At 58.3% G+C, this 24,574-nt stretch overlaps 1 protein-coding gene across 3 annotated transcripts; it reads right to left on the reverse strand.

The window, feature by feature from the left end:
* Positions 1-1,544: 1,544 nt before the first annotated feature.
* RAPGEF3 (Rap guanine nucleotide exchange factor 3) lies at positions 1,545-23,673 on the reverse strand. Of its 3 annotated transcripts, none has more exons than XM_053226151.1 (28): positions 23,287-23,673; positions 22,593-22,805; positions 16,900-16,953; positions 16,709-16,815; positions 16,230-16,351; positions 15,917-16,085; positions 15,277-15,361; positions 14,884-14,944; positions 14,616-14,779; positions 14,366-14,512; positions 13,734-13,846; positions 13,339-13,427; positions 12,956-13,034; positions 12,599-12,749; positions 12,432-12,514; positions 11,568-11,607; positions 9,012-9,093; positions 8,535-8,681; positions 6,517-6,614; positions 5,922-6,047; positions 5,650-5,831; positions 5,327-5,417; positions 5,157-5,207; positions 4,111-4,198; positions 3,688-3,752; positions 2,996-3,050; positions 2,819-2,890; positions 1,545-1,971 (listed from the first exon to the last, which is right to left on the reverse strand). In XM_053226151.1, exons 1-28 carry the CDS (start codon positions 23,290-23,292, stop codon positions 1,853-1,855), a joined length of 2,859 nt encoding a protein of 952 aa, XP_053082126.1. In that variant the 5' UTR covers positions 23,293-23,673; the 3' UTR covers positions 1,545-1,852. The 3 variants fall into 3 exon arrangements, with proteins under 3 accessions (XP_053082126.1, XP_026891768.1, XP_053082127.1); XM_027035967.2 differs by having other exon boundaries at positions 14,703-14,779; positions 23,287-23,670; XM_053226152.1 differs by lacking the exon at positions 23,287-23,673 and adding an exon at positions 23,138-23,161.
* Positions 23,674-24,574: the final 901 nt, after the last annotated feature.

Raw genomic sequence — 24,574 nt, forward strand, 5'->3', positions numbered from 1 at the left:
AAACCCCAGCAGACAATGCGTTCAGGGGGGAAGCGAGCCCCTGGGAGTCCTGACTCACCAAGGCTGGGGCCTCATGTCATGATTGCTCAGCTCTGGCAGCTTCCGTGCCCCGTGGTCCTGCATCTCCACCCACAGGCAAGGGAACGGGCTTGGGCACCCTGCCACCTGCCCTACCCAGGCTCTCCCTGGAGGAGTGGGCTCTGCCCAGCTTCACCCTGTTGCTGCCACCCACCCCGTCGGGCCGAGGCCGTCTCCTTGGCCCTTGAGGCAGAGCTATAGTTCGACTTGCTTTTCACTTAGAGCTGGACTGAGACCATCACACCCACCTTACCCACGGAGAAATGGAAGCGGAGGACTGTTCCTTAACTTGCTCACGTTCACTCAGAAACCTGAGGTACGATCCCAGCTGTGCCGCCTCCTGTGAAGGGCTCTAATTCTCTCTGGAAGCAGTTTGTGTGTGTGTCCATGACCACAGGGAGAAGAGAGGTCTGGCAGTGCAGGGGTGAGGGGAGGAGGACTTGAGCGAGTACGGAGCCACACCAGCTATCTAGTCCACCTCCAGGTATGGGCCCATGGCCTCCAGACGCCCTAGGGCCCGGCTGCTCAATACCTACTCTGGGGTCATCCCCAAGGCCAAGAGATCCTTCTCCGGGCCAGACAGGGCACCTCCCCCTGCTGAGAGGAAGGAGGCCCTGGGGAGAGAGGGGGCTGCTGCAGGGCAGGGGAGGGAAGGACTGAATGCTGACGGAGCTTGCTGGGACCATTCTCATCCCTGAGAAGAGACTGGATTTCCCGGGATCCGGCTGTGGCTCAGAAAGGGATGGGCTCCCCTCCGAAGCCTCGGCCTCAGTGTTCTCTATGCATCACCTGCCGCTTCTCTGAGGCCCCGGTTCATGGTGAGGACCACCCAACAGGCTGAGACGTGCTGCAGGCAGAGAGGGACAGCAAGTGCAGCCAGGAGGCGAGGGTGGAGGAAGTTAGTCACAGCTGGGCTGTGACAGTGCTCGCAGACCACACTGGAGAGCCAGGGGTTGCCCCGGCCAGCCACTGACAGGGCCTCCAGGCTCCAGCAGCCGCTCCGGCCCCTGTGGTCAGGGGGTTAGGTTTGGATGGCGGTCAGCCATCTTGGCGCCCTGCCTGGACCCCAGAGACCAGCGGGACCGTTTGTCAGCCTCTCTGGGTCCACTCTGGAGCGCAGCACCTCCTCCTCAGCTCTTGAGTTTGGGAGGGTGTCGCCTTCACTGCCATGCCCCAACAGGGCTGGCCTGGGAACACAGCATCCCGGTTAATTCATGTTAATGGTAAGGCTCCCCAGGGACCATCACGCCTGCCCCCTGCCCGTAGGAACAGCCCTGGCCACACCCGACTGTTTATCTCCTGTGCTCTGGGAAGAAAAGCAGGACGGCCCCTCCCCCCCGCCCCTCCCCAGGCGGCCACCCTGCCCCTGCCACACACCCGCCGCACAGATGTGACAGGCTCCCTCTGTCTGCTGCGAAAACAAACCGCCTACAGATGGCCTGACAACAAAGCCACAAGACACAGAATCTGGGAAAAACCTGGTGTGGAGAGCTCTCTATTGAACCCAGAGTCCCAGCACCTGCTCTGCTCTCCCACCCACTCCAGGGCCTCTCTGCCCCCCATTCCTTGGCCTTGGGCCCCGGCTCATTCCATTCCGAGGTCCTCCTTGGCCACCCGTCATCACAGGGGACAGCTGCCTCCACGCTGCCCGCTCCAGGGCCTTGAGTCCACTCTGCGGAGAGCCCTGCCCAGCTGTGGCCAGCCTGTGGGCCTCTTGGCCCCGGGCGTGCCCTGGCTTTCCTGACGGGAAGTGCCCGCTCGGGCCCCAGCCTCCTCATGGCTCCAGCTCCCGGGACAGGCGGGAGAGTTCCCGCTGGTTGTCGATGACCTTCAGCTGCTGGACATAAGCCCAGGTGCTGGCTGGACTCCGGGTGTTCAGCGACTGCTCGGAGCCTGTGGGGGTGGGGGAAGGGGAGGGCGTAGGGGAGAGTGGTCAGGGGGGGTCACCCATGCCACTTGGGAGTGGGGGTGGGGAGGAGAGTGGGGGGGGCACCCATGCCACTCGGTAGAGCCCATCCCTTCTCCCACAAGGAGCAAACGACCCTTGCTGCCCTCCACCCCCCCACCCGGCTGTTTCCCACAGCCAGTCCTGAAGACTGTCCACCCCCCCCCCCCCAGTCTGGAGCAGAAGGGTGGTTAAGAGCTCAGACTCAGAAAAAAACAGGTCCCCAAGATTCCATACAGCATAGTACTCCCTTTACTAAATTCAAAAACAACTGAAACTAAAGAATATTTTGTGCTCATAACATATATACGAAGCACATTAAAGAGATATGTACACGTACACGTGTGTGTATATATGTCTATATATTTATAAATATATCTAAATAAATATATTCTAGCGGCACAGGAAGAGGAAACGGTCTGTAGGGAGGGGAAGCTCTTGTCAATGTGCTCACACTTGGCTGGGGCCCAGCGGTGTTCATCATATTATCACAATATATACATACATAAAATAAAATAAAGAGCCGATGATGACAGTGTTACATGAACTGTGGCTTATGATTTACTCCCACTTCACGCAGCTGAAGACCAACCAAAAAATCAGGCCTGGAGTCACTAACTGTGGGGCCTTGCCCAAGTCACTTCAGTGCTCTGGCCTGTTTGTGCATCTGTAAGCTGGGATAACATTCTACCTACATCACAGAGGTGTGGGGGAGAGCTCAGGGCATCATACTTGCAAGTGCCTGTAAACGCCAGCCGTGGCTGACCCGTCAGCACCCAGGCCTGCCCCACTTACACGTGGATGTCCTGGCTGCCTGGCTGTCCTCGTGGAGGTGGGAGACGCGGCTTCTGAGCGGTGAGAGGGGCACTGCGTGGGGTGGGGGGGGGGGAGTCAGGGAGACTGGGCCGAGCCAGAGCCTGGAAGGGGACGAGGTGGGGCGGGGGCTCCTAGCAGGGTTATCAGCCCTCTCACCATTGCTGTGGCTTCGGCAGTGATGCAGCATCCTCACGGCTCTGGCCATCATTCTCTGTGAGGACAGAAGACCAGGCCTGAGGGGCAGGACCCTGGCGTGGCCCGTGGGTCAGCTAGTAACCAAGCCCCCTTTGAGCGGGGTGCTCCCGGGGACTAGATGGGGCCATGTCTGCTTTGCCCCGGCCTACCCAACGGCCCCGCGGGAAGCAGGCAGTGCGAGAAAGAACAGAGATCAGGAAGGGCTTAGAGCGGAAGAGGCCTGGAGGGCCTTGGTTGCAGGGTGAGGTGATAAAGGCTGTCCTCTCCACTATGCAAGGGAGTGAAGCAGGGGCTATTTAAAAGAAGTATTCGTATTTGTATTATTTTTTGAAGTTTATTTACTTATTTGGAGAGAGACAGAGAGCACACAAGCCAGGGAGGGACAGAGAGAGAGGGAGAGACTCCCGAGCAGGCTCTGCAGGGTCGGCGAAGAGCCCAACGTGGGGCACAAATTCACGACCCGCAAGATCACGCCCCGAGCCGAAATCAAGAGTCGGACGCTTAACCGACTGAGCCACCCAGGCACCCCCATAGCTGTATTATTAATAATACCTTTAGACTATCTCCTGCCCCACCCCCCACCTCCTTCCACGGCCACAGTCATATCCTCCAGCCCACTCTAGGGGCAGACTCTCAACTGTCCTTGAACTCACCATCTTCTCAAAGTTGATGAGATTCTCTACCAACGTGTGGTTTCCCTCATGGATGAAGGTCATGTCTGTCAAGAGATGGGTTTTGCTTAAAGGTCCCCAAAGCTCTTCCCCTTCCTGCAGCCCAGGAAAGGCGAAGGGCCAATAATGAGAGCCTTGGGTCCGTCCCAGCCCCACACTGCCCTCTTCCTCCGGTTCCCCTCTGACCTCCTGGAGCAATTTCCTTGTATCCCTTAGGCCTCTCGTATCAGACACCATCTGATGTCACCAGCACTTGCCTGCATGTCTCAACACTGCTTCTAGCCTGGGAACTCCTCACTCATCTTTGTGCCCCCAACGTGTCAGCATCCCGAGGGTCAGATAGACATACAGACGGGCACAGGACTGGAAGGGCGGAGGCAGAAGGGTAAGCTCTGGTCCTATTACCTTTGAGAAGAAGGGGCATGAAGGGGATGATGGGAGGGGAGAGCTTGGTGAGGGCCAGTCGATAGACTCGGTGGTTCCATGAGGGGTCCTGAGAGGGAAGAAGCCACAGTGAGCGAGGGAGGGCCCCGCTCAGCATGACCCACCACGCACCGCGACACAAGCAAACACCATCCTCTCAGAGCTCCGCTTCCTCTGGGCCCCAGGTCTCACCACAGCGGGCTCTGCAGAGGTGGGAGGAGACCTGAAGCACTCAGCCAGCCAGCGCGCACGCGGCTTCCTGGCCTCTGGTTAGCCCCCCAAGCAAACTTCCCGGCCATTAGTCTCTCAGGGGCCCTCCAGGTTTCAAAACTCTCTCTCTCTCTCTCTCTCTCTCTCTCTCTCTCTCTCTCTCTCTCGTTTCTGCCCCTGTCCCTCTCTAGCGAGTAAATTCCTTTGAACCTCTTGAGCCTGCAAAGGGAATTTTGTTCCCAAGAGCTCAGAGCCAGGCTGACAAAAGCACCTTTGTGCCAGTTCTCTGTTGAACACTCTCCAAACCTCTTAGCCCCCCAACAATTCCTAGCAGGGAGGAGGAGTGGGAGAGGCAGTCGGCTCCCCTACTCTTCCCTCATCATTTGGCCTAATTTAGCCCACGGGCTCCTCGCATCCCCTGAGGGGCCACTGACAGGCCCCGGTGCACCGTGGGGTCTGGGGCCAGGACTTGCTTCCAGGGTCCTGAGGCAGGTCGGCTGGAGACCGGAGATCCCCTGACGTTCCCCTGGTGCATCAGAGCCCAAGGCCAGACCCCACGTGGGCCCTGTCCTGGTCTTCATACAGGACGTCATAGCCACGGCCAATGCTCCCCGCACTGAGGGATATAATGCACTGAGCAGCTCCCTCATAATGCTCACACTCCGTCCTTCGGCCAGCAGCCCAGACTCTCAGCCCAGAGAGAGTCAGGCTCTGACCCAGGGCTGGAAACCCTGGAAGTGACCAAAGACATGTAGAAGGGCTGCTGGGAAGCCCAGAATCAGGGTTTCTGGAAGGAGGAGCCAAGGCCCAGCGCTCACCAACAGCCTCTCCAGGGCCGAGTACAGCTTCCGGACTTTGTGGGGCAGCCGCTGCAAAGGACAGGCAGATGGAGCGGTCACTGCTCTGGGACGGGAGCCCCATCCCCAACCGGGACTCCCGGGATGGGCACCCCCCCCCCCCCACCGCCACCTCGCCAGATCATACCTACCTCCCAGGTGTGGGCCAGGCGGCTGATGGCCGAGTTGCTGAGGCCAAACATGACGGCAAAGAAAGAGTTGAGATTCTTTTGCTCCTTGAGGCTGTGAGTGGAAGACCCAGAGGCCCTCAGGGGAAGCAGCCACACACCCACGGAGACCCCACACCCAGGCAACAGCCAGCCTGGGGCCAGGACCAGGCTGGGCCAGCACTGCCTCTGTGGGGGCTGGGGCTAGATGGGGTGGAGACCTGGGGCTCGACTGAGCAGGGACGGGGATGTGAGAGAGGGTGGCCTCAGGGCTCTGCCACACACCCACCGGCCCCACAGGTACTCACTGGGCAGCCAGCTTGATGAACTTCCTGAGCAGCTGGGCCCGCAGGCCGGGTACAGGGCAGAGACACAGCTCTGTGGCCACCCAGTACTGGAGCTCGTTGAAGCGGCGCATGAAACGCTCCAGGTTGGCGGTGGTGACGTCCCGCAGATGCTGGGGGCCCAGCACATAGTGGATCAGCTCCACCTGGATGGGGGACAGCAGGGGAGATCAGCCCACACCGGGCGAGGTGCCCCTGCCGTCTGCGCCTCTCCCCTCCCCTCTCTGCCTCCGCACCTGGTGGATACTGTTGAAGAGGTTCCAGTCGTGGTCCGTCAGCTGGCCCGCCAGGTCCTTGGCACTCACCAGGTCCAGCCCCTCAGCAGAGCCCACGGAGGGCCCCAGCTGCTCGGGGAGCGGGGTCTGCAGGTGGAAGAGAGCTCAGGAGGGGTGCCTGAGCAACCCAGGGGACAGGCGCAGGGAAGGAGAGATTTGGGGGCGGAGACTCCGTGCCTGTGGTTGAAGGGGTGTCTGGGCAGGTAGGGCTACTACCAGAACGGAAGGGCCTCTGAGGCATTGGGCTTCCCAAAGAGGCATCTAGTCTCCTGCTGGCTCCCCAGGGCGGAGACCCCCTCCTTGTACGGCTCCTGTCTCCTGGGGGAGCCCCCAACAAGGGGGGTTCTTGTTTCTCCTTGAGAGCTCTCAACCGGCTCTCTCCCTTCCCCAGCAGCTGGAACCCTCCCATCCGCTGAGGCCCACTCCTTCCTCTTCTCCCTTACGTCCAGCGGCAGCCAGAGCCAGGCCCCCCTCTCCCCTCTCTATGACCCTCCCCTGCACCCACCTCTGCCACCCCTAAAACACAGCTCCTCCCTGGCACCCTGCTTGTTCCTACCAGCTCGCGCACTTCCTGTGGGTTGACAACAAAGAGCCGTTCGTTGAGCCCCAGTGATGTGGCCACACCACGGGCATCTGGCGGCAGGCCAATGGCGTCTGCAAAGAGAGCAGAGAGTGGGCTGGGAGGGGTCGGGGTGCAGAGAGGGAGGCCAGGGAGCCACTGAAGGCAGGGTAGAGGCCCCATTTGGGAGGCTGGGAGGCCCCTTCTGCCAGCAGCCAGGTTGGAGTCCTGGGCAGATGCTCTGAATGCACAGGGGCAGGTGCCCACACACCCGCACTGCCCAGGTCAGCACACCCGAGGAAGATGAGACAGGGCTCTTAGCGAGACAGGCAGAGCTTGGGCAATACTGGAGTCTTCCTGAGCTTCCTCCTTGGTCACATGGAGACAGCAAGACTTACCCTGACTACTCACGAGTCTAACAAACTAATTTATGGAAGTAGTGGCCATAAGTATACGATGCATAGAAAAGCCCTTTGAAAACTTGAAATGCCTGACAGAGGTCTTAGTGTTGCTTTTCACCACTTCCTACTGACCGAGACTGTGTTTTTAGTCACGTTCGAGTCCCCAGTCTGTAGGCCAGTAGCCACCAAAGCCAGATATACGAGACCATCCATGTGTCCAAAACAGTATTACCTCGTATTTATTTTTCTCTTCTGTTTTGCATTTTTACATCGCAGGCAGCTTGATACGATGTTAGTATAGGACTATATGCAAATGACTTACAAGCAAATATACACATAGAAGGGGGCTTGTGGTCAAAATATGAGTCACTGACATGGAAGTCCATCTAAACAATCTGAAGGTCAGTGCTCTCAACAGCTTCTGCCTCAGAGTAGGGTGTCAATCAAGTCCTTGGACAACTGTAATTCTCCAGATGGCCACCAGAGGGCGGTGCTTCCCAGAACAGAGCACAGGCACCCATGACTTCATCCTGTCTCCCCACTTCCTGAAAGGGGAGAAGGTTTTGCTTTTCTGGCCTCCACTCCTTGCCTTCATTCTTTGGGTACCCCTAATTCCTGTCTACCCTGGGCTCCAGCTGTCAACCCCGGGGCTGTGTCCTTCACGGAGAATTCGCAGCGGTTTCTGATGGCCCAAGTTCCCTGAAAGCAGGTCTAAATAATTCTCACGCTGCCCCGTTCTGAGCACTAACTTTGTGCCTCCTCGTGCTGAATGTTTTATATACGTTATCTTGTCTAATGGCCACAGCAGTCCTGTGAGATAGGTGCAGTTTTAGTGCTCATGTGACAGATGAGGAATCCGATAAGCGCTCTGCTCAGACCAGGATCACACAGCTAGTCAGCAGTGGGTCCTGGGATCCCAGCCCAGGTCCGGGAGTCCTGTTTCCGGTCCTAACCATCAAGCTCCTCCATCTCACCTGCCATGGTGCCCCTATCTCCCAACACCTCGCTGGCCCACTAGCTGATTCTCAAATACATTTGCCGGCTGACAGAATGAATGAGGACTACCTAGAGTCAAAAGCCAGAGTCTCTCATTTACTATGTGGACTTGGGAAAATTGCCTATAACCCCTTTGAGCTTCAGTTTCCCCGTCTGCAAACAGGATGAAAGTACCTATCTCAATAAGGTCGTTACTCGGATTAAATGGATATATGAGCATGATAATAATAAAACCTATGTACGAACTGCTGTGTCAGACGCCATTCTAAACCTTTAAATAAACGAGCTCATGCACTGCTCACAGTTCCTCTATGAAGTAGGCACTCTCATCAGCCCCATTTTACAGGTGCTAAAAAGAGCACAGAGAGATTAAATATCCTGCTCAAGGACCTACAGACACGGCAGGGCTCAAATGCAGACAGCAGGCTCCAGAGCTCACGCTCTTAAACACCACACACCGATCACTTTGAGGACACATAACGAACAGCCCTTAAATGCTAACCATCATTAACATCGATGAATATGATAAAAATGATGATCTTAATATGGGGGGGAGTCTAGGCACGGATCCAAGGGGCCTCTCCCTCGGGGCCACCCTGCCCAGAGACACAAACTCACCGCCTGCAGAGTTGACCTTCACCAGCTCCTGCCCCTTGGTCCAGCCATCCTCCTGGGCCAACGCTGCCATCACCTCTCTCACTGAGGCCGTCACAGGCAGCCTCAGGGTCAGCACTGAGTGGTCCGGCCGGTAAATGTCATAGGGGACTGGAAGGGGGAAGGAAGACGGGGCTGAGCTGGAGGAAGGGGCTCCTTGGTGCCCCTACCCAGAAGTCAGCGGGCAGCAACGGTAGCAGTGGGGGCGGGGGATCCCCAGGAAGCAGGACAGGTGACAAGGGGAAGCCTGGGGGGATTCGCCGCACGGAGTAGGTAGGGAGGCCCTGAGCTGTGGAGGGACACACGGGGGGCAGACTCTGTCTGGCAGCTTGGAACAGAGACCCCGAGGAGTCCAGCGTGCCCTCCTCGGCCAGGCAAACTGAGGTCAAGGGTGACGACGGCAGGGTGCAGGCTATGCCCTGGCCGGCTGGGACCACCAACCTTTGTCCCCAACTCGAATGGCACAGTTGCTGCTGGGGAGGGGCTGGTCCTGGCCGGGGAGCCAAACAGGCATGTTCCTGGCCTAAGAGGGAGAGAAAGTAAGGCCCGGAGGACACAGAGGAGAGCACGCAGAGCCAGGGAGAGGACTCTGTCACGGGAGCATGGGGCCCACGCATGGGGTCTGCTGGCGGCCGGAATCTGAGCCCCAGCGGGCGTCGGGCGCCACGGCTCTGTGAGAAGAGCCAGAGCAGGGCTACAAACAAGCCAGTGCCCAGTACATGTGTGTCGCCCCCTTTGCCAAATAGATAGGTCTGTTCTATCCAGGGCTGATCCAGGGCTGTTCTAATACGAGCACACCTCAGCTGTTGGCCCTGGTTTTCTCTTCCTCTTCCTCCTTTGGCTCACATTTGCTAGTCTGCTATTTGCTACACACCAGGCTGAGCACAGGCTTATTCTAAGTGTCTAACTATTCACAACAGCCCTTTGACGAAAATATCATCATTCTTATTCCCATTTTATAGAGGAGATAAATGAGGCTCAGAGAGATTAATAACCTGCATGAGGCCACACAGCTGTACGTGGCACAGGCGGAATCCTAACCTGCTCCTCCCTCCCTCCCTCCCTTCTTACCCACCAATGCTCTACTCCCCCGTGTCACCTGCCCTGTCCAGTCCCACAGCCGCTCCTCACTGGGCCCCAACACTGGGCCGATGGGGCAGCCCTGATGGGCAAACGCCTCCGGAACGCAATTCCTCTGCCCACCCGACTGTTCTTCCAATGCCTGTACTGACTCTTCCTCCTCCAGCTCTGCAGGCGGCAGATCCTCCAGGTTCAGACCCCGCCCCCCCTGCCCCTGGCCCGGCTTCCCCACAGCTTGTCATCTTGTTCTGGGGGTTCCTCTGCGCCCTTCCTCCCAGCCCAGGCCAACCTCCTGTTCCACCTGCCCAGTGGCCTCCCTCCTCATGTGTTACAATGGCCCTACTATTCTCTACCCTCGGCCCTCGGTCGCCTCCCGCCCTCCCCCTCCAATCTGCCTGACCTGAGCCAGACTAAGCTTCCTAATATAGCTTCAAGGCCATCATTGTCTGCTGGATAAAGCACAGGCTCCTTAGCTGACTTACTCAAAACACACATCTGACCTTGTCATTCCGTGGCTCCAACACCTCCAGTTGCTCACATGGTTTGGAGAACAAGCACCAAACCCCTTACCGAGGCTCACAGGGCCCTGCATGTTGTGGCCCCTGCGTGCCTCCCCGGTCTCCTCACTCCTTCTCACACTCCCTCCTGCAGGGTCCCTAACCGGTGGACTCCCTTCCCCTTGAACCTGACTGCAGTCCTCTACTGCCTTGACCCTCACACCCTGCAGCTCGCGGCTCCTGGGGTCGCTCTCCCTGATCCTGACCCCGAGTCAGCCCTTCCCTTTTCAGAGACTCCCTCCTTTCCTGTCCTGCATCGTGACACTGCTCAGCAGCTCTGTCCCTCACTTGACTATGACCCCACGAGGCCAGGGGCGGCTCTCCCCTACTACCACATTGTCAGCACCTAGCACAGTGCCCAGCACACGAGGGCGATTCCACACTAGTTCCTGAGCATCAGGCACGAGCTGGGCAGTGTGGGAGCCCTGGGGAAACAGAGGTCCAGGCCCTTCCCTCATTCTAGTGGGACGTGACCGACACTAACAGACAATAAGCAAGTAGGCAAAGAAACAAAACGACTCCACCTGATCATAATGCTTTGAAGGGAATCATGGAAGACACCTTGGAGGAAGCAGAGAGGGGGCCTGCGGGGAGTGGGGAATGCTCTCGACAGGGAGATGGGAGGGGGGCCTCTCTGAGAACCAACATTTTGGCTGAGATCAGAAAGATAGGAAGGATGTAGGTGGGCAAAGAACCAGAGAAAGAAAGTTCCAGACCCTGAGGGGGGAACAAGTGTTGCCCGTAGAAGAGGAGGAGCTGTGAGAGTCTCCGGCAGGAGGAGCAGGAGTGGGGACAGGCAGCTGGGCACAGAGAGCCCGGTTGTTCTTCCCAGGGCAGCATTCCCCACAACCAGCCCCATCCTACCTTTCCAGTCTTTTTTTCCTACCATGCCTCAAGAAATCTTGGCTCCTGCCCCCTGTTCTCGTTCCCCTTTGCTCCCTGTGGGCCCCCGCCGGGAACGGTATGGGCCATCTCTGGCTCCCAGAGTGCTGGGCACCCGGAACCCTGGGCTTCAGAGGCTGCCTTCAGGCAACCACCCCTCACCTCCCAGGGAACTGCTAACAGGCTCTGCGAACATGGATTCCCTCCCAAATGCAACAGAAGCCCCTTGGGGTGAGGGAGGGGTGGAGAGGTGACCTTGGACCTCTGTGTCTCCCATCAGGCCAGCTCCCAGTGCCACACATGGCTCGTGCTCTGTGAACACCTGTCCCCGCCCCGGGGGTGTGTCTGTGCATGGGGATCCCTTCCCAGGCAGAGCCCCTGGGGTGGGGGCTGGAGGGGCCGTGTGGTCCCGGAGGCGGGCAGAGAGAAGAAGCCGGGGCCAGACAGAGGTGAGAGGAGCCAGTTCATATGCAGACACCTTCATCTGAGGAGATGCATTCCCACAGCCGTTTTCCATCCTGGGGAGCAAATGAGAAGGGAGGTGAGATGAGACCAGGGGCCCCCGTGGGCAGGGCAGGGGCAGGGAGGGCTGGCTCCGGATCCCGCCCACCCTCCTCAGAGGCTCAGAGTTTTGCACACATGGTAAGCACCAGCTAGAGAGGGGCAAAGCGGGGGCTTGCAACCCAGAGCCTGCACTCTGGGATTTCCCCAGGCCAGCAGGGGAAGGAGAGTTCAAGGAAGTACCCCAGGTGTCAGACTGGGCAGGGGCCACTGCAGGTGAGCTCTCCCTGAACCTCACCTGCCCCCATGGGAATGTCTGGGAGGGCCAAGATAAGCTCTAGGGAATTCACCGGGCGCGGCCAGCAGGAACAAGCCCTGAGGATGCTTGGTAATAAATATGTGCAGAGTGGAGGAAGTGAGGACAGCAGGTGCACTCGGGATATGAGAATGACACGGGAGTGACTGCGTGATGCAGGAGAATGCACGAACATGACGTGAGGTGGACAGCAAGGGGACTGGTAAGAACAGCTAATTGAACGAGCAGGTCTAGACAAATGAGCAACCCCAGCCGACGCTCGTGGATCACACAGGGCGTGCCAGGCACCGCTCGGTGCTCTTAAGGCGCGCTAACATTTTGTCCTCCTGAGATAGGATCTCTCCTGGTTTTCCAGACTGGAGCCCAAAGCCCTGAGAGGGAGGAACGTGCCCAGGGCGGCACAGCTACAGGCGGTGCAGCTTGGATTTCAAGCCACATGTTTGGCCCCAGGGGTGCTGTTCTCAGTCCCTGATGCACTGCCTGGCATTCATATGGAAGGTTGACTGACTAGGAGCCAGGCGTTACCTGTGGTGTTTCCGCCTCTCCGGCCACTGCTCCCGTAGCAGGATGCAAAGCCGGGCGTCTCTGCTCACCAGGTCTGAGAGTTTCTGGGAGGAGCCAAGATTCATCAACACAGAGGTGGCTGCATCTACGCTGGCAGCCCAGTCCAGCCCTGCCTCACTCCCAGGTACCTGGAGAAAGCTGGTGGCCACGGGGTCAGCGTAGAGCATGGGACCATACAGGGCCACCCACTGGCTGACCAGCCGCAGGACCTGCTGCCTTTTGTTGCAGACGTAGGTGCTGTGCTCCTGCTCACTGCCTCCTGAGGGCTCCGCGTGGAAGGTGGGCACCGGTCAAGGGGACCACAACATCCAACCAGACCACCCACCACACGGCGGGAAAGGAGGGGCAAGGATGCCCAGGGCCCACTGACAAGCTGGCCTTGGCATGAGGCTGGTACTTCAGAGGGTTCGGCACAGCCATGCTGTGAGGGATGCCTTCCCCCTGCTCCATACGACATCCTAGTCACCCCGGGGCTGGAAGGATATTGGTGCAGGAGGGCAGCACAAAGCTGGGCGCTGGGCATGAAGACACTGTGGGTCAGGAGGAAGTCGCTGAGAAATGTCTCTGTAGGGCAGGGACAAGGGGACAGGACGAGGCTTCAGAGATTAAGTCTACTGAGCACTGACATAGGCATAGCTGGAGTAGCCCTTCTCCCGGTCCCATAATGGGCGGTGTGCCAGGAACGTCCAGCCCCTGTGACAGCTCTCCCCACCCAAGCCAAGAGCACAGGAATGAGTACTTCTTGCCGACTGACCACATGGACCAGCCCAGCAGCCAGTGAGGTCAGACTCAGGGTTCCTGGCCCTCTCCCAGACTACACTGCCCACCCACTGAGTCACACAGCAGGCAGGGTGTCTCTTGCCCCTACCTGTTGGGTCATGAGCACTGGAATCAGGCCGCATGGCCTCCAAGAGCAGTTCTAGGATCTTCTCTGGGGTGCCAGACATCACTGTATACCTAGCAGAAACAGCCAGTCCATAGCACACGTGCTACCACTCCCACTCCCGTTTCTGGGACAGACATCAATAATCAATCACATCATCTCACTCTTCCCTATTTGCCAGTTCTGTCCCACCTTGGGGTTGGAGGCAAAGCTGGCTCTGGGGGGGCACATCTTATCCCTGGGTGCCCCTCTTCCCCCCATCCCCAGGAGGCCAGCAGGCGGGGGTCGGACACGGAGGAAGGGAGGAAAGCCTGGGAAACGGAAGGAGAGAAGGTGGGCAAGAGAGAAGGGGTGCAGAAGGAGCATGGCGGGTGTGTTACCGGTTCCTGCCTGGGGTTGGGGGGCGAGAAGGGCCAGCGCCCTGGGAGGCTCTCTCCAGCACCAACACCACTTTGCCATGCTCTTCTAGCCTCATGGTCTTTGCTTCCACATCCTGGACAACACCCAGTGCTCAGCACACATCATGGCTCCTTTCCCCATTTTAGAGCATCTCCCTCCACCTCCATGCCAGACCCACAAGGCTCCCACAAGGGCATTCAGCCCTCCTCCCACCCCATTCCATGCCCATGGCCTTGGATCTGCCCTACCAGTCCTGTCTATCATGCAGCCTGAGCCCCTCTCTACCCATCCCTCACTGGCCTCCCTCTGTGGCTCCCCCTTTCCATTACACTGCCTCCCCTCACACCCTAGTCCCCTACCTCTCTGTGACTCCCTACCCCCACGGTCTCCCGCACTGAGCTGGAGTTCTTGGGTTTCGCTAAACTTCTTCAATGTGCTATGGCCCTCCTCACTTGGCCATACTCCAGCCATCACCTCCAAGTTCCCCCATCTCCTACCTCTCCCTGCTCCTTACAGGCCCTCTCTGTCCACGCCCCTTACCTTACCCCCTACCACTTCTCCAGAGACATGTCCCTGCCATGTCCCCTGCCCTCCCCACCCCCAGTAATGGCACCTTGATGATACGGTTGAAGTCCTGCTTATCCACACGGAGAAAATGACAGTTATCTTCTCGCAGGATGATGGTGGCTGCCCGGGGTGCGTCATTCACCAGAGCCAGCTGTCCAAAGTCATCTCCCTCATGCAGTGTGGTCACCAGCCCCTGCAACCAGGTCTCAGTCACTGCCCAGCCAGGCTCCCCAACACTCAGAACAGATGCACGGTGGGAGAACCCCAAGGCAGGAGGAAAGCTGGAGATTGGCAACCTTGGGTCCATTGAAGGTACTTCCTGGGAGGACTTGGACCAGGGAAGCCGGTACAACCCAGGGGCTGGGGAGACAGGAAGAACTCACTTTGCCATGGGTCACCACGTTGACAGATCCCTTCCAGATAATGTACCACGAGGTGCCCTTGTCTCCCTGGCTGAACACTGAGAGAAGCACAGATCAGACACTCCTGTGGGCATCCCCCACTTCTCCATGGCCTCTGCCACGTCCAGGTCCCTGCTGCCCAGCTTCCTATCCCCTGACTTACACACGGTCCCTGCTCTGCTGTGGGGTTCAAAGAGCAGAACTGCTGCTAATTCCCGCTTCACCTGTGAGGTGGGGAGAGGAGGGTCAGTGGGGTGAGCCCAGGGTACGAGGCGGGGTGGGGGGGGGGGTTAGGTCCAAAGACACAAGTGCTTGGGGGCAGAGATGTGGCTAGGTCGGATGCCAGGGATTCAGCAAGATACAGGGCAAGGGGAGGAAATGAGCTAAGAGAGGCAGAAGGATTTCTGGACGAGGATGCTGGGAACAAGAAATTAGATGGACATTTCCCAGCCATTGGCACAAGGCGAGGGACGTGTCTTCTGGCCCAGCAGTTGGGGCCTCAGGGGCTCACAGGGAGAGGGGGTCCTGGGGAGAGTGTGAGGGTGGGCAGACTGACCGAGTTGGAGAGGTGGGCCACGGCCTTGATATGCAGCAGCTCCTCAAAGATGAGGTCCAGCTCCTCGTCTGTGCGCTGACCTGGGCTGCGGGCACGGAAGGGCCAGGAGGCACATGGTGTACCGTGGGTCTAAGGGCACGGGAGCCGCTACACCCACCATGCTCTGGGCCTGAGGCCAGCTGGATTGTTACCCGTAACAGGCCAGCCACCACTGAGTGCACACGGCGTGCCAGACAAGGGCTAGGCGCTTCAAGTGCATTATTTCTGCCCTCATGACAACCCCTGATGTGGGCATCGTTATCCTCCTTTGACAGAAGAGGAAGCTGGCACGGAGAGGCACGGAGAGGCCCAAGGCCACCCAGCTAGTAGCCAGCGGAACTGGAATTTGAACCCAAACCCGCCTGCAGACTCCAAAGCTCCCCCGTCTCAGCCACTGCGGCACCTGAGCGGACAGGTCTTTGGAGGTGCTGTGCCCCCCACCCACAGTTACAGAGGAAGAAACGGGTTCAGAAGTGGGGAAGGAAGACTCCAGATGACCCAGCGAGAAGTAAGGGAAACTCTCAGCGATGAAACTGAGAAACTACAGAGTCTGAGAGCCATGTGAGGCCCAGGATTGTGGGGTGCAGGGCACCCGACTCACGGCTTTCGAAGCGCCACAGTGAGCAGGGCATCAGGCCCCCGCTGGGAGAGCAGGGCCATAGCCTCCACCAGTTCCTCCTCCAGCTCATGGACTCCCACGGGCTCTGGCTCTGGCCCGGGGAAACGGTAGAATTGGGTATCTCGGTCCTGGAAGGTCCAGTCGTGTTTCACTGCAGGGCAGAGGCCCAGGTGTGAGGAGAGGAAATTGAGGCCGCGTGGGTACAAAGCCCCCATTGCAATTGCAGGCACCCCCGCATGCCTGCTCCCCAGGACCGGCCGGCCCCACGGGGGCCCCACCCTGGGCTCGGGCTCACCATGGCAAAGGGCACCTTCATCCAGGAGCACCTGGCAGATTCCAACGGCTTGGTTTCGGGAATGAACTCCAAGGCTCAGTGCCAAGATCCCATCCACCAGCTCCCGGCCAGAGCAGCACTGCCTACAAGAGGTGAGGGGACAAAGAGGAGGGAGAATTAAGTGGCAGGAGGGTGGAGGGCAGAAGGAAGACTTTCCGTCAGAAAGGTGCCTTCCCTCTGTGGTGACAGCACGGAGACTGCTTGGGATTTTCTCTCTCCCTCTCTCTCTGTCCCTCCCCTGCTTATGCGTGCTCTCTCTCTCTCTCTCTCTCTCCCTCCCCCTCTCTCTCTCAAAATAAATACATCAACCTTAAAAAAAAATTTAAAAAGAAACAAGTGCCTTCCTAGGCTAGAAGCAGGACTCAGCCCCAATGTCCAAAGTAGAGCAAAAGGGAGAGAAAATGGGGGTGGGCAAGGAGGCGGCTCAGGCCTCCACTCACCGATAGAGCCTAAGGTGGTACTTCCGGTCTCGGATAAGGGTCGGGCAGGTGGCCAGGAGGTGTCGATGCAGCTGCTTCCCGGCCCGGAGCACCCGCTCCGTGGAGGCCTAGGACGGGGGCAGCACAGCAGGGTCAAGTCCTGACCCCAGGTGGTGCTGTCCCCTCCCGGCTCCACCCCTCCCGGCTGGTACCTGCTCCAGGCTCACGCTGAAATCCAGGGACTCCTCACTGTCCGTGAGTGGCGTCTAAGGGCAGGGGCGGGAGGAGGGGGAGGGTCTGCACGTTAGTGCCAGGACTTCAAATCCAGCTCTTAGACCTCGGCCCTCCCCCGTCTCTCTCAGTCCCTGCCCAGTCCCCAGCTCCAAACACTCAGTCAACAAATACACTAGTTCTCCCCGACCACCCCTGTATGCCAGGCACCCGCCTCCTTCCACCCTATCACCAGAACTTTGCCTTCCTTCTAGACTCACACACTGCACCCCCGCAGATGAGCTCCCCATTCTGCTTACTCAGGGCCCAGGTGTGCCCAGGCTCCCAGGTAAACCACACCTGTGCAGGGGAGAGAGCTGAAGAGCATGAGGATGGGAGGTAAGGAAGGCCCATGATAGTCCAGGAAGTGAGTGGCTTGGAAGGGAGGCCTAGAACACTTGCTCCTGGGCCAGAGTCACAAGGCCTGATCTTGAGCCAGGCTTTGTCCCCAACCACAAGACCCTGAGATGTGTGGATTCAAATCCCTGATCCTCCATTTCCTAGCAGCGTGATCCCGAACATATGGCTAACTTCTCCCTGCCTCAGTTTCCTTGTCCATAAACTCTATAAAACACTCGTAATACTAATACAGAGGCTTTGGGAAGGGTTATGTGAGTGATTCGTACCGAATGTTTAAAGCACTGCCTGGCAAAGAGTTGTATGTACATGTTAGCTATTATTACTCATCTGTGAAGCAGAGGGCGGGCTGCTTGCTGGAAAGCCCCTCATGAGCCTTCTTTTTTTTTTTTAATTTTTTTTTAACGTTTATTTATTTTTGAGACAGAGAGAGACAGAGCATGAATGGGGGAGGGGCAGAGAGAGAGGGAGACACAGAATCGGAAGCAGGCTCCAGGCTCTGAGCCATCAGCCCAGAGCCCGACGTGGGGCTCGAACTCACAGACCGTGAGATCGTGACCTGAGCTGAAGTCGGACGCTTAACCGACTGAGCCACCCAGGCGCCCCTCATGATCCTTCTTTTGCTGCCATCTGAAAACTGGAATTTGTAGACCTCTCTGGACAAGATGCCCTGCCCTCTATGAGCCCTCCCAAAGGCGCAGCACTTTATAGTTTACAAAGTGTGTCTCCCTCCATGATGTCCTGGTTCTCTACAGAATAGGACCAGATATAAAGTAGGCAGAACAGGGATTGTCCGTCCTCTTTGACTTAAGAAACAGAAGTCTTGGGGTGAAGAGCCCGTGTAACTCAGTCCCGCGTACTTGGGACGGCCAGACAGCCGTGCATAAATTCCAGAAGTGCTCACATTCTTGGTCTCACCCCACCCACCGCACCTGCCTGGTTCCTTCCCTTCCCCCTTTTCGCCAGCTCTCTCTCCTGTTTTCCCATCTACACTCAGCCCCTGAAAAGGACCTGGCTAGGAAGCTGGGGTACAACCAGACTTGGGGCCAGAACCCCCTCTGCTCATCCTGGCATCTTCCCACTGTGTGCCAGGCAGAGGCCTGAGGTCTGGCATGCATAGGCGCCTGGCCCGGGGCTGGGCGGAAGTCGCTAGGTGTCCCAAGGGTATCCCTGCCCGGGTCATGGGGCCCAGCCTGGTGCCAGACACAGAGCCCTGGAGACTTAGCAACAGGAAATGAGGAGGAGGAGGAGGAGGAGGAGGAGGAGCCAGGGAAGGAGGAAGGGCAGGAATGCTACCCAGCCAGCCCCCTGTGTTGGAACAAACAGTGCTGAACACTAATGACTTGTTGTTCATGTCAAAAGGCGCAGGTGGCCCCGGTCCCTGCCCCAACTCTCTGGTGCCCACGACCCAGGCTCCAGCATATGCTCCCTTCCTGGTATTATTCTGACCCTGGAGGGCACATCAGGAGGGGAGGTGCCAGCTCACAACCCAGATCCCAGATCTCCAGGCCTTGTTTAAACCGTTTCCTGCCCTGCCCCAGGGAATAAGCAGGAGGGTCAGAAGAAGGAGGCTCTGACCCATCAGAGGTGAGGAAGTTTCCTGAAGGCATCCCTCCCAATTTGCCAAGGAAAGCAGGAGCCCAGAAAAGATGAAGTAACTTACCCTGAGTCACACAACTACTCAGAAATTCAAGATCCTACTGAATAAGCAACAGTGGCCCCGAAAGTAGGTGTTTGTCTGCTGTTTCACAGCTAGACAGAAGGAGGCTCCGAGGTTACATAACCTGTCTTGAGAGTGGGTAAACAGGGCCACCAGGATTCACACTGTGCCTATCTGATTCCAAAGCACAGGTCACCATCTCCCAGGCACCTCCACTGCCTCATGTTTGTCCCACTTCATGCTATGGAAGGGTAAATTCTGCCCTCAGGAATGTTCCACGGGCAAGTAAGTCTGGAAGACACGGCGTTAAACAAAGTTCTGTGGGTTTGTCATAGTCCCTCTGGGACTACGTCCATATGCACTGGGAGCCTCCTAGGCTGGGGGTGGGGGTACTATTCAGGATACGGTCAAGGGCATGGGCTCGCCATCCATGTGTCTCGGCCAAATCTCAGTTCCTAGTTGTGTAACCCAGCTAGTTGTGTGACCCTGGCTACTCATTGACCTCTCTGCCTCAGTCTCCTCATCTGTAAAATGGGGTTCGTGATAATAGTAGCTATGTCACAGGTAATTATGAGGATCAAATGAGTTAATAACATAAAGCATGCAAAGCGATGCTTGGCTTGTGGTAACCGCTTAGTAAATCTTAAGCAACTCGATTAAACTTCGTTATTTTATGATGGGTGCCTATTACCTGGACACAATGCAAAGAAGTGTTGTACCTTGGCTGACCCTCTCTCTGATGTGATAACCCCGAGCGTCAGCTTGGGGTTCTCAGTTGGAAAGAAGTGGCTGGGGGGAAGGCTCTTGACCACTGCCTCCTCTCCTGCCTGGACAGGAAGGACACAGGGTAGGAGAGGAGGGGGTAGCTAGCTTCCCTGCACCAGCGCCATAGCCTGCCCCCCCTCCTTCCCTCCCTGTCACTCAGTGTCAGAGCCACGCTGAAGGGGCAGGCGCAGAGCCAGAGAGCCTCGTGGGGACCTGTCAGACCAGTTCCCTTAGGCCGTGGCTAGGGTCTCAGGCCAGGGCTGTGTGTGCTGGGACAGGGAGAGGACGCAAGGGGAAGGGTGATGCTTTGGGGTGTCAGTGTTTTCATTTACAGCAAAAGAAAGTGCACCATGAGCTCAGACTCCATGGCCAGGTCATCTGGGACAGAAGCCTAACTTTGTCTCTTAGCCGATGTACAACCCTGGACCTGTCACTTAGCCACTCTGTGCCTCTGTTCTCTCATCTATAAAAGGAGACAATGACACTGGTATCTATAGCTCACACGGCTATTGTCAGCTCACTTGACATGAAAAAGGTAAAGCTCTTATAATGCTGCCTGGGACACAAGTATTATACAGCTATTAGCTACTACCGTTGTTTGAACATGCTTGCGTGAAAGCATGTTTTCTGAGTTAGAGAATCTGGCCACCTCTCCCCAAACAATCGCTCAAAGGGAAGCATCCCAGGCTTCTCTGAGATTACGGGAACCCCCCCAGAGGTCATCCTGATCTTGCCCCTGCCTCCAGATAAACTGATCCCTCTCTGGCTCCTGGGCATTGGACAAGATCTCCTCTCCTTCTCATGCTTCCCAAAGGAGATGTTCTTCCATCCCATCCCAGTGTCACTTTTGCCATCGATGGTAAGTCTGTCCTCTGTCTAACCTCACCCTCCTGTAACCTGCTTTCATTTCTCTTGTCCTGATCTAGTAGCAACAGAAAGTACTCTTTTCAGACCTCAGGAGGTTGATGGGTTTCCCCCTGGTTTTCTAAGAGGCAGGCATGGCCTGAATAACTCCCAGCACTGTTCGCCTAGGCTCCACCCCTTTACAACATCCACCCCCTACCCTACATGTGCACACTCACTGACAAGCCCTTCTTCCCTCATGTGAGCCCCTCCTAGGCCAGACGAATCATCTCACAGGTGAGAGGAGCAACTTGACCGGTCCCCAGAACCTCTTAAGTGCAGCCGCAGCGGGCTGAAGCCACCCCACTCACCCATTCCCCAGAGACGGTCAGCAGGGCGGGGTGTGGCCCCGGCCCCTAGCCCTAAAAATCTAAGTACCCTTTAATCACCAATTCCCACCTACCCCCCCCACCCCACCCCACACACACCTGCTAGAGAGGGGCTATGTTTCTGTGACTTTCACCCTATTTACACTCCAGCAACCCTCACATCGCCCTTCTGGCTTCCCCGTGCACCCCAGCTCTTCAATTCTGGGGATTGAGGGAGTCAGGAGACAGCCTGGCGGCCTCTTCCACTCCTTCCCAGACTCTGGGTCCCAAGGGATCCTCCAGTGACCTCACTGTCCTGGCACCTGACCTTTCCCCCACTCACCACCTTGCCTCTACAAGCTGGGAAGGGGACAGGAAATGCACAAGTAATTATAGACTGAGAGGGAAGGAGGGAGGGAGGGTTCCAGCCCACGGGCTCCAAGCAATAGCTACTACCAGTGACCTGGCGGGGTGGGGGAGACAGCTTAGCCCAGAAGGGGCCAGCTCCCCTGCTCCCTCCAGAGCCCCATCTCGAGCAGGACCCAGGTCCAAGAGGGCCCTGACCAGGAAGACCCAGGGAGGGAGTGCGGGAGGGGTTGGGGGGGGAGAGCTAGGGACACCTAGATTATCCTCCCAGTTCCGACGACGCTGAGGAAGAGCCCATCACCTCCGCAGACCTTGTTTTTTCTCACTCAGCCTCCTATTTTGATAAATATAAAGGCCATTAGGCAAGAGGTGGGAGGAAAGACGCAGAAGGTGGTAGTCACTCCACTCAAAGGGACTTGACGACAAGAGACATAAGTGACAAGCTCTCCCAATTCTGTCGTCTGCTCTGGTTTTCCCTCGACCCCTTTGCCCAAGTTCCCTCCTGGTACCAGCGCCCCCTCCCCCAGCCGCCTGCCAGTGCTGTCCCCGTGGGCAACAGAACAGACACACAACTGAATCTCACTGAATCTCAGGTGAAGGAACTCGGTGAAGTCTGGGTGGTTGGAGAGAGCTTCTCCGCTGATTTGGATCCTGCGACCATTATCCTGTCCCCCACCCCGCCCCCACTGCTCTTCCCCTCCTGCCCTCTCCTTCATTCTCGCAGCTCCAGGATGTTCTTCACTGGCAAAGGGAGACTCCAGCTCCAGTCTCCAAACTTCTCAGAGTCCCCCCCCCGAGCCCCCCAAAGCCAGATGCCAAGCACTGTTCACATGACCACCTCACCCCAAGATCAAGCAGAATTGACGCAGTTCTGTTGCTCACTGAGGGAGCATGTTGCCACGGTGATGTACCAAGAGCAGTAAACAAGTTTACCTCACCTCCCACCTTGACCTGGCCCCCAGCGTCTCACACATGCCTCCCCTCACCACCTGGAGAACACACAACCACCCACCTCAGGGCACACAGAGGTGACACAAATGACAAATCCCTCTCCCCTTCCCCCAGGCCACAACGGGAAGACGCGAGTACCACATGCACATGGACGTACACGGTGCAGCTGTGTGAGCCACCCACGCGCACAGCGGCCAAGCTGCTTGACCCACTGTCCAGCCCAGCAGGAGCCCCCACACCCCCAGAAGCATGCTCTTTCTCCCGGTCCAGGCCCTCCTGCAGTCCTTGGTGCCTGGCCCTGGCCCGACAGATGATGGGCACTTACCCAGCGGAGCCCCTGGATGCAGCTGGGGCGCTGGTGCTCAAGCAGCAGCTGGTAAGAACAGCTCCGGGGCCGGTGCATCCTCTTCAGTACCATGTTGAGCAGGGTCCCCTCCGGCACCACGTCCGGGAGGCCTCTCACCTGCGATGCTCCGAGAGCTGGGCTGTCCTCCACAGCCAGGCCCACCTGCCAGCGGCTCTCACCTGGCCAGCCCACCTGTGACGCAGGGAGGAAGGCAGAGAGCCATGGGGCTGGGGCTGGGACTGGGACTGGGGCAGCTGGACCAGGGCACAACTGCCCCAGGCAGAACCACTTCCTCTGAGTCCTCTGGACTGGTCAGGCGGAGGTGCTGCAACCCTGCCAGGAGCCGGGGGAGGGACAGGAAGACCTTCACTGGGGCCTGCCGGTCTGGCGCACTTAGGGGTCTCCAGCTGGCGGACCGGAGATCGGGCCTTTCTTCCCGGTCTTCTTTGGACTTCTGCCCCACCCCACTGCCCATGTCCCTGGAGGGATCTCCACCACCTCCCAGTGTGAGGCTACCGACTCACTGGATCCTCCAGAAATGCAGCTGCAGCTCAACCCTTCTTCGCCCCTTCTCCTTCACCCCTGACCAGCCCTCTCTTTCCCACCCAAACACCCCACCCACCATGTCAGCTTCCTCTCCTGCTCCTCCCCACCCTGACCCCACTTTACCCACCTTCATGGTCCTTCTCAAGCTTGCACAGCCCTGCAGGCTCTAGCAAAAGGTTGGGGAGGGGGAGACCCTCATCGAGACCCCTACTCCTCCTGGAGGGGTGTGGGCTGTAAGCCCCAGACGAAGCGGAACAGGGCTAATTCCTAGCTGGACTGGCTGCCAGGGCGACCGGCTGGGTGTAGAGGCTCCTTTTGGGTGGGTTGAGGGCAGGGGGCGTAGGGGGGAGTCCCCCCCCAGCGGCAAGGAGCCCCAAGCCTCCACCTCCGTCCCAGACGAATGAGCCAGCTGGCACCGGGCGCCGAAGCGAGGCTGCAGCTGGCACTGGTCCGGGCGGGAGCTGTCACACCCCCTACGCTGCCCGCCCCCTTCCCCTCCCCGGGACAGGCTGGGAGGGCAGGGAGGAGGCGCCCGGCCTTACTGTGGGGGAGGGCACAGGGAAGGGGGCGGGCTGGGCCGGGGGTGGAGTCTGGACTCCGGGGTTGTAGGGCGGGCACCAGTCGGAGGCCTGAGAAACCCCAGGGGGGCAGGAGCGGCCCAGGGTTGTGTGTCGCGGCGGCCGCGGCCGGAGTGTCGGGGTAGGGGTGCCGAGTGGCCGCGCAGGCCGCCACGTGGCCGGGAGGAGAAATGCAAACACGGAAACCAGGGGAAGGGGGAGGGGGGTGAGTCATTGCGGCCCCACCCGGGAGGGAAATCCGGGCTGGGGCCGCTTCCCGGCCGGGGGCGTCCTGCCTCCTGTTTCGGTTCAGGGTCTCGAACAGTCCGGGGGAGGGATTGGGCTGCTTTCCCGTGGGGAATCCCCCTCCCCACCCTACCCCCGCCCGACACACACACACACACACACACACACCCCACACGGGCGCGGGTGGGGAAACTGAGGCCAGAGGAAAGGACTGCTTTCCAGGATGGGTGGGGCCGGAGTTGTGGCTGAGCTTCGGAAGAGAGAGGGTTTTGGAGAACCACGCCCCCACCTCGTGCTCCCGGACTGCTGCCTGCGGGGGGGCGGATGGGTGGGTTGGGGGGAGGGGGTCAGGAAGCAGAGCCTCGGGATTCCAAGGTCCGCAGCAGCTCTGTACCAAGGCCCGTCGCCTTCTGGGCTTCACTTTCCACCCCCGCGCAGATGGCCCAGAGCCGCCCTCTTCTCCCCACTCCAGCTTCTGAGAGGCGGAGAGACAGTGGCTCCTGGACTGCGACTCCCTCAGCACCCAGTAATTGGTGAGGACGTTGATGAGGGGTTTGAAAGGAGTTACACGCCCCGCTCCCAGCTTTCTAGGACTCACTTTTTTTGTCCCAG

This window comes from Acinonyx jubatus, chromosome B4 (genome assembly GCF_027475565.1).
Source record: "Acinonyx jubatus isolate Ajub_Pintada_27869175 chromosome B4, VMU_Ajub_asm_v1.0, whole genome shotgun sequence".
Taxonomy (NCBI): domain Eukaryota; kingdom Metazoa; phylum Chordata; class Mammalia; order Carnivora; family Felidae; genus Acinonyx; species Acinonyx jubatus.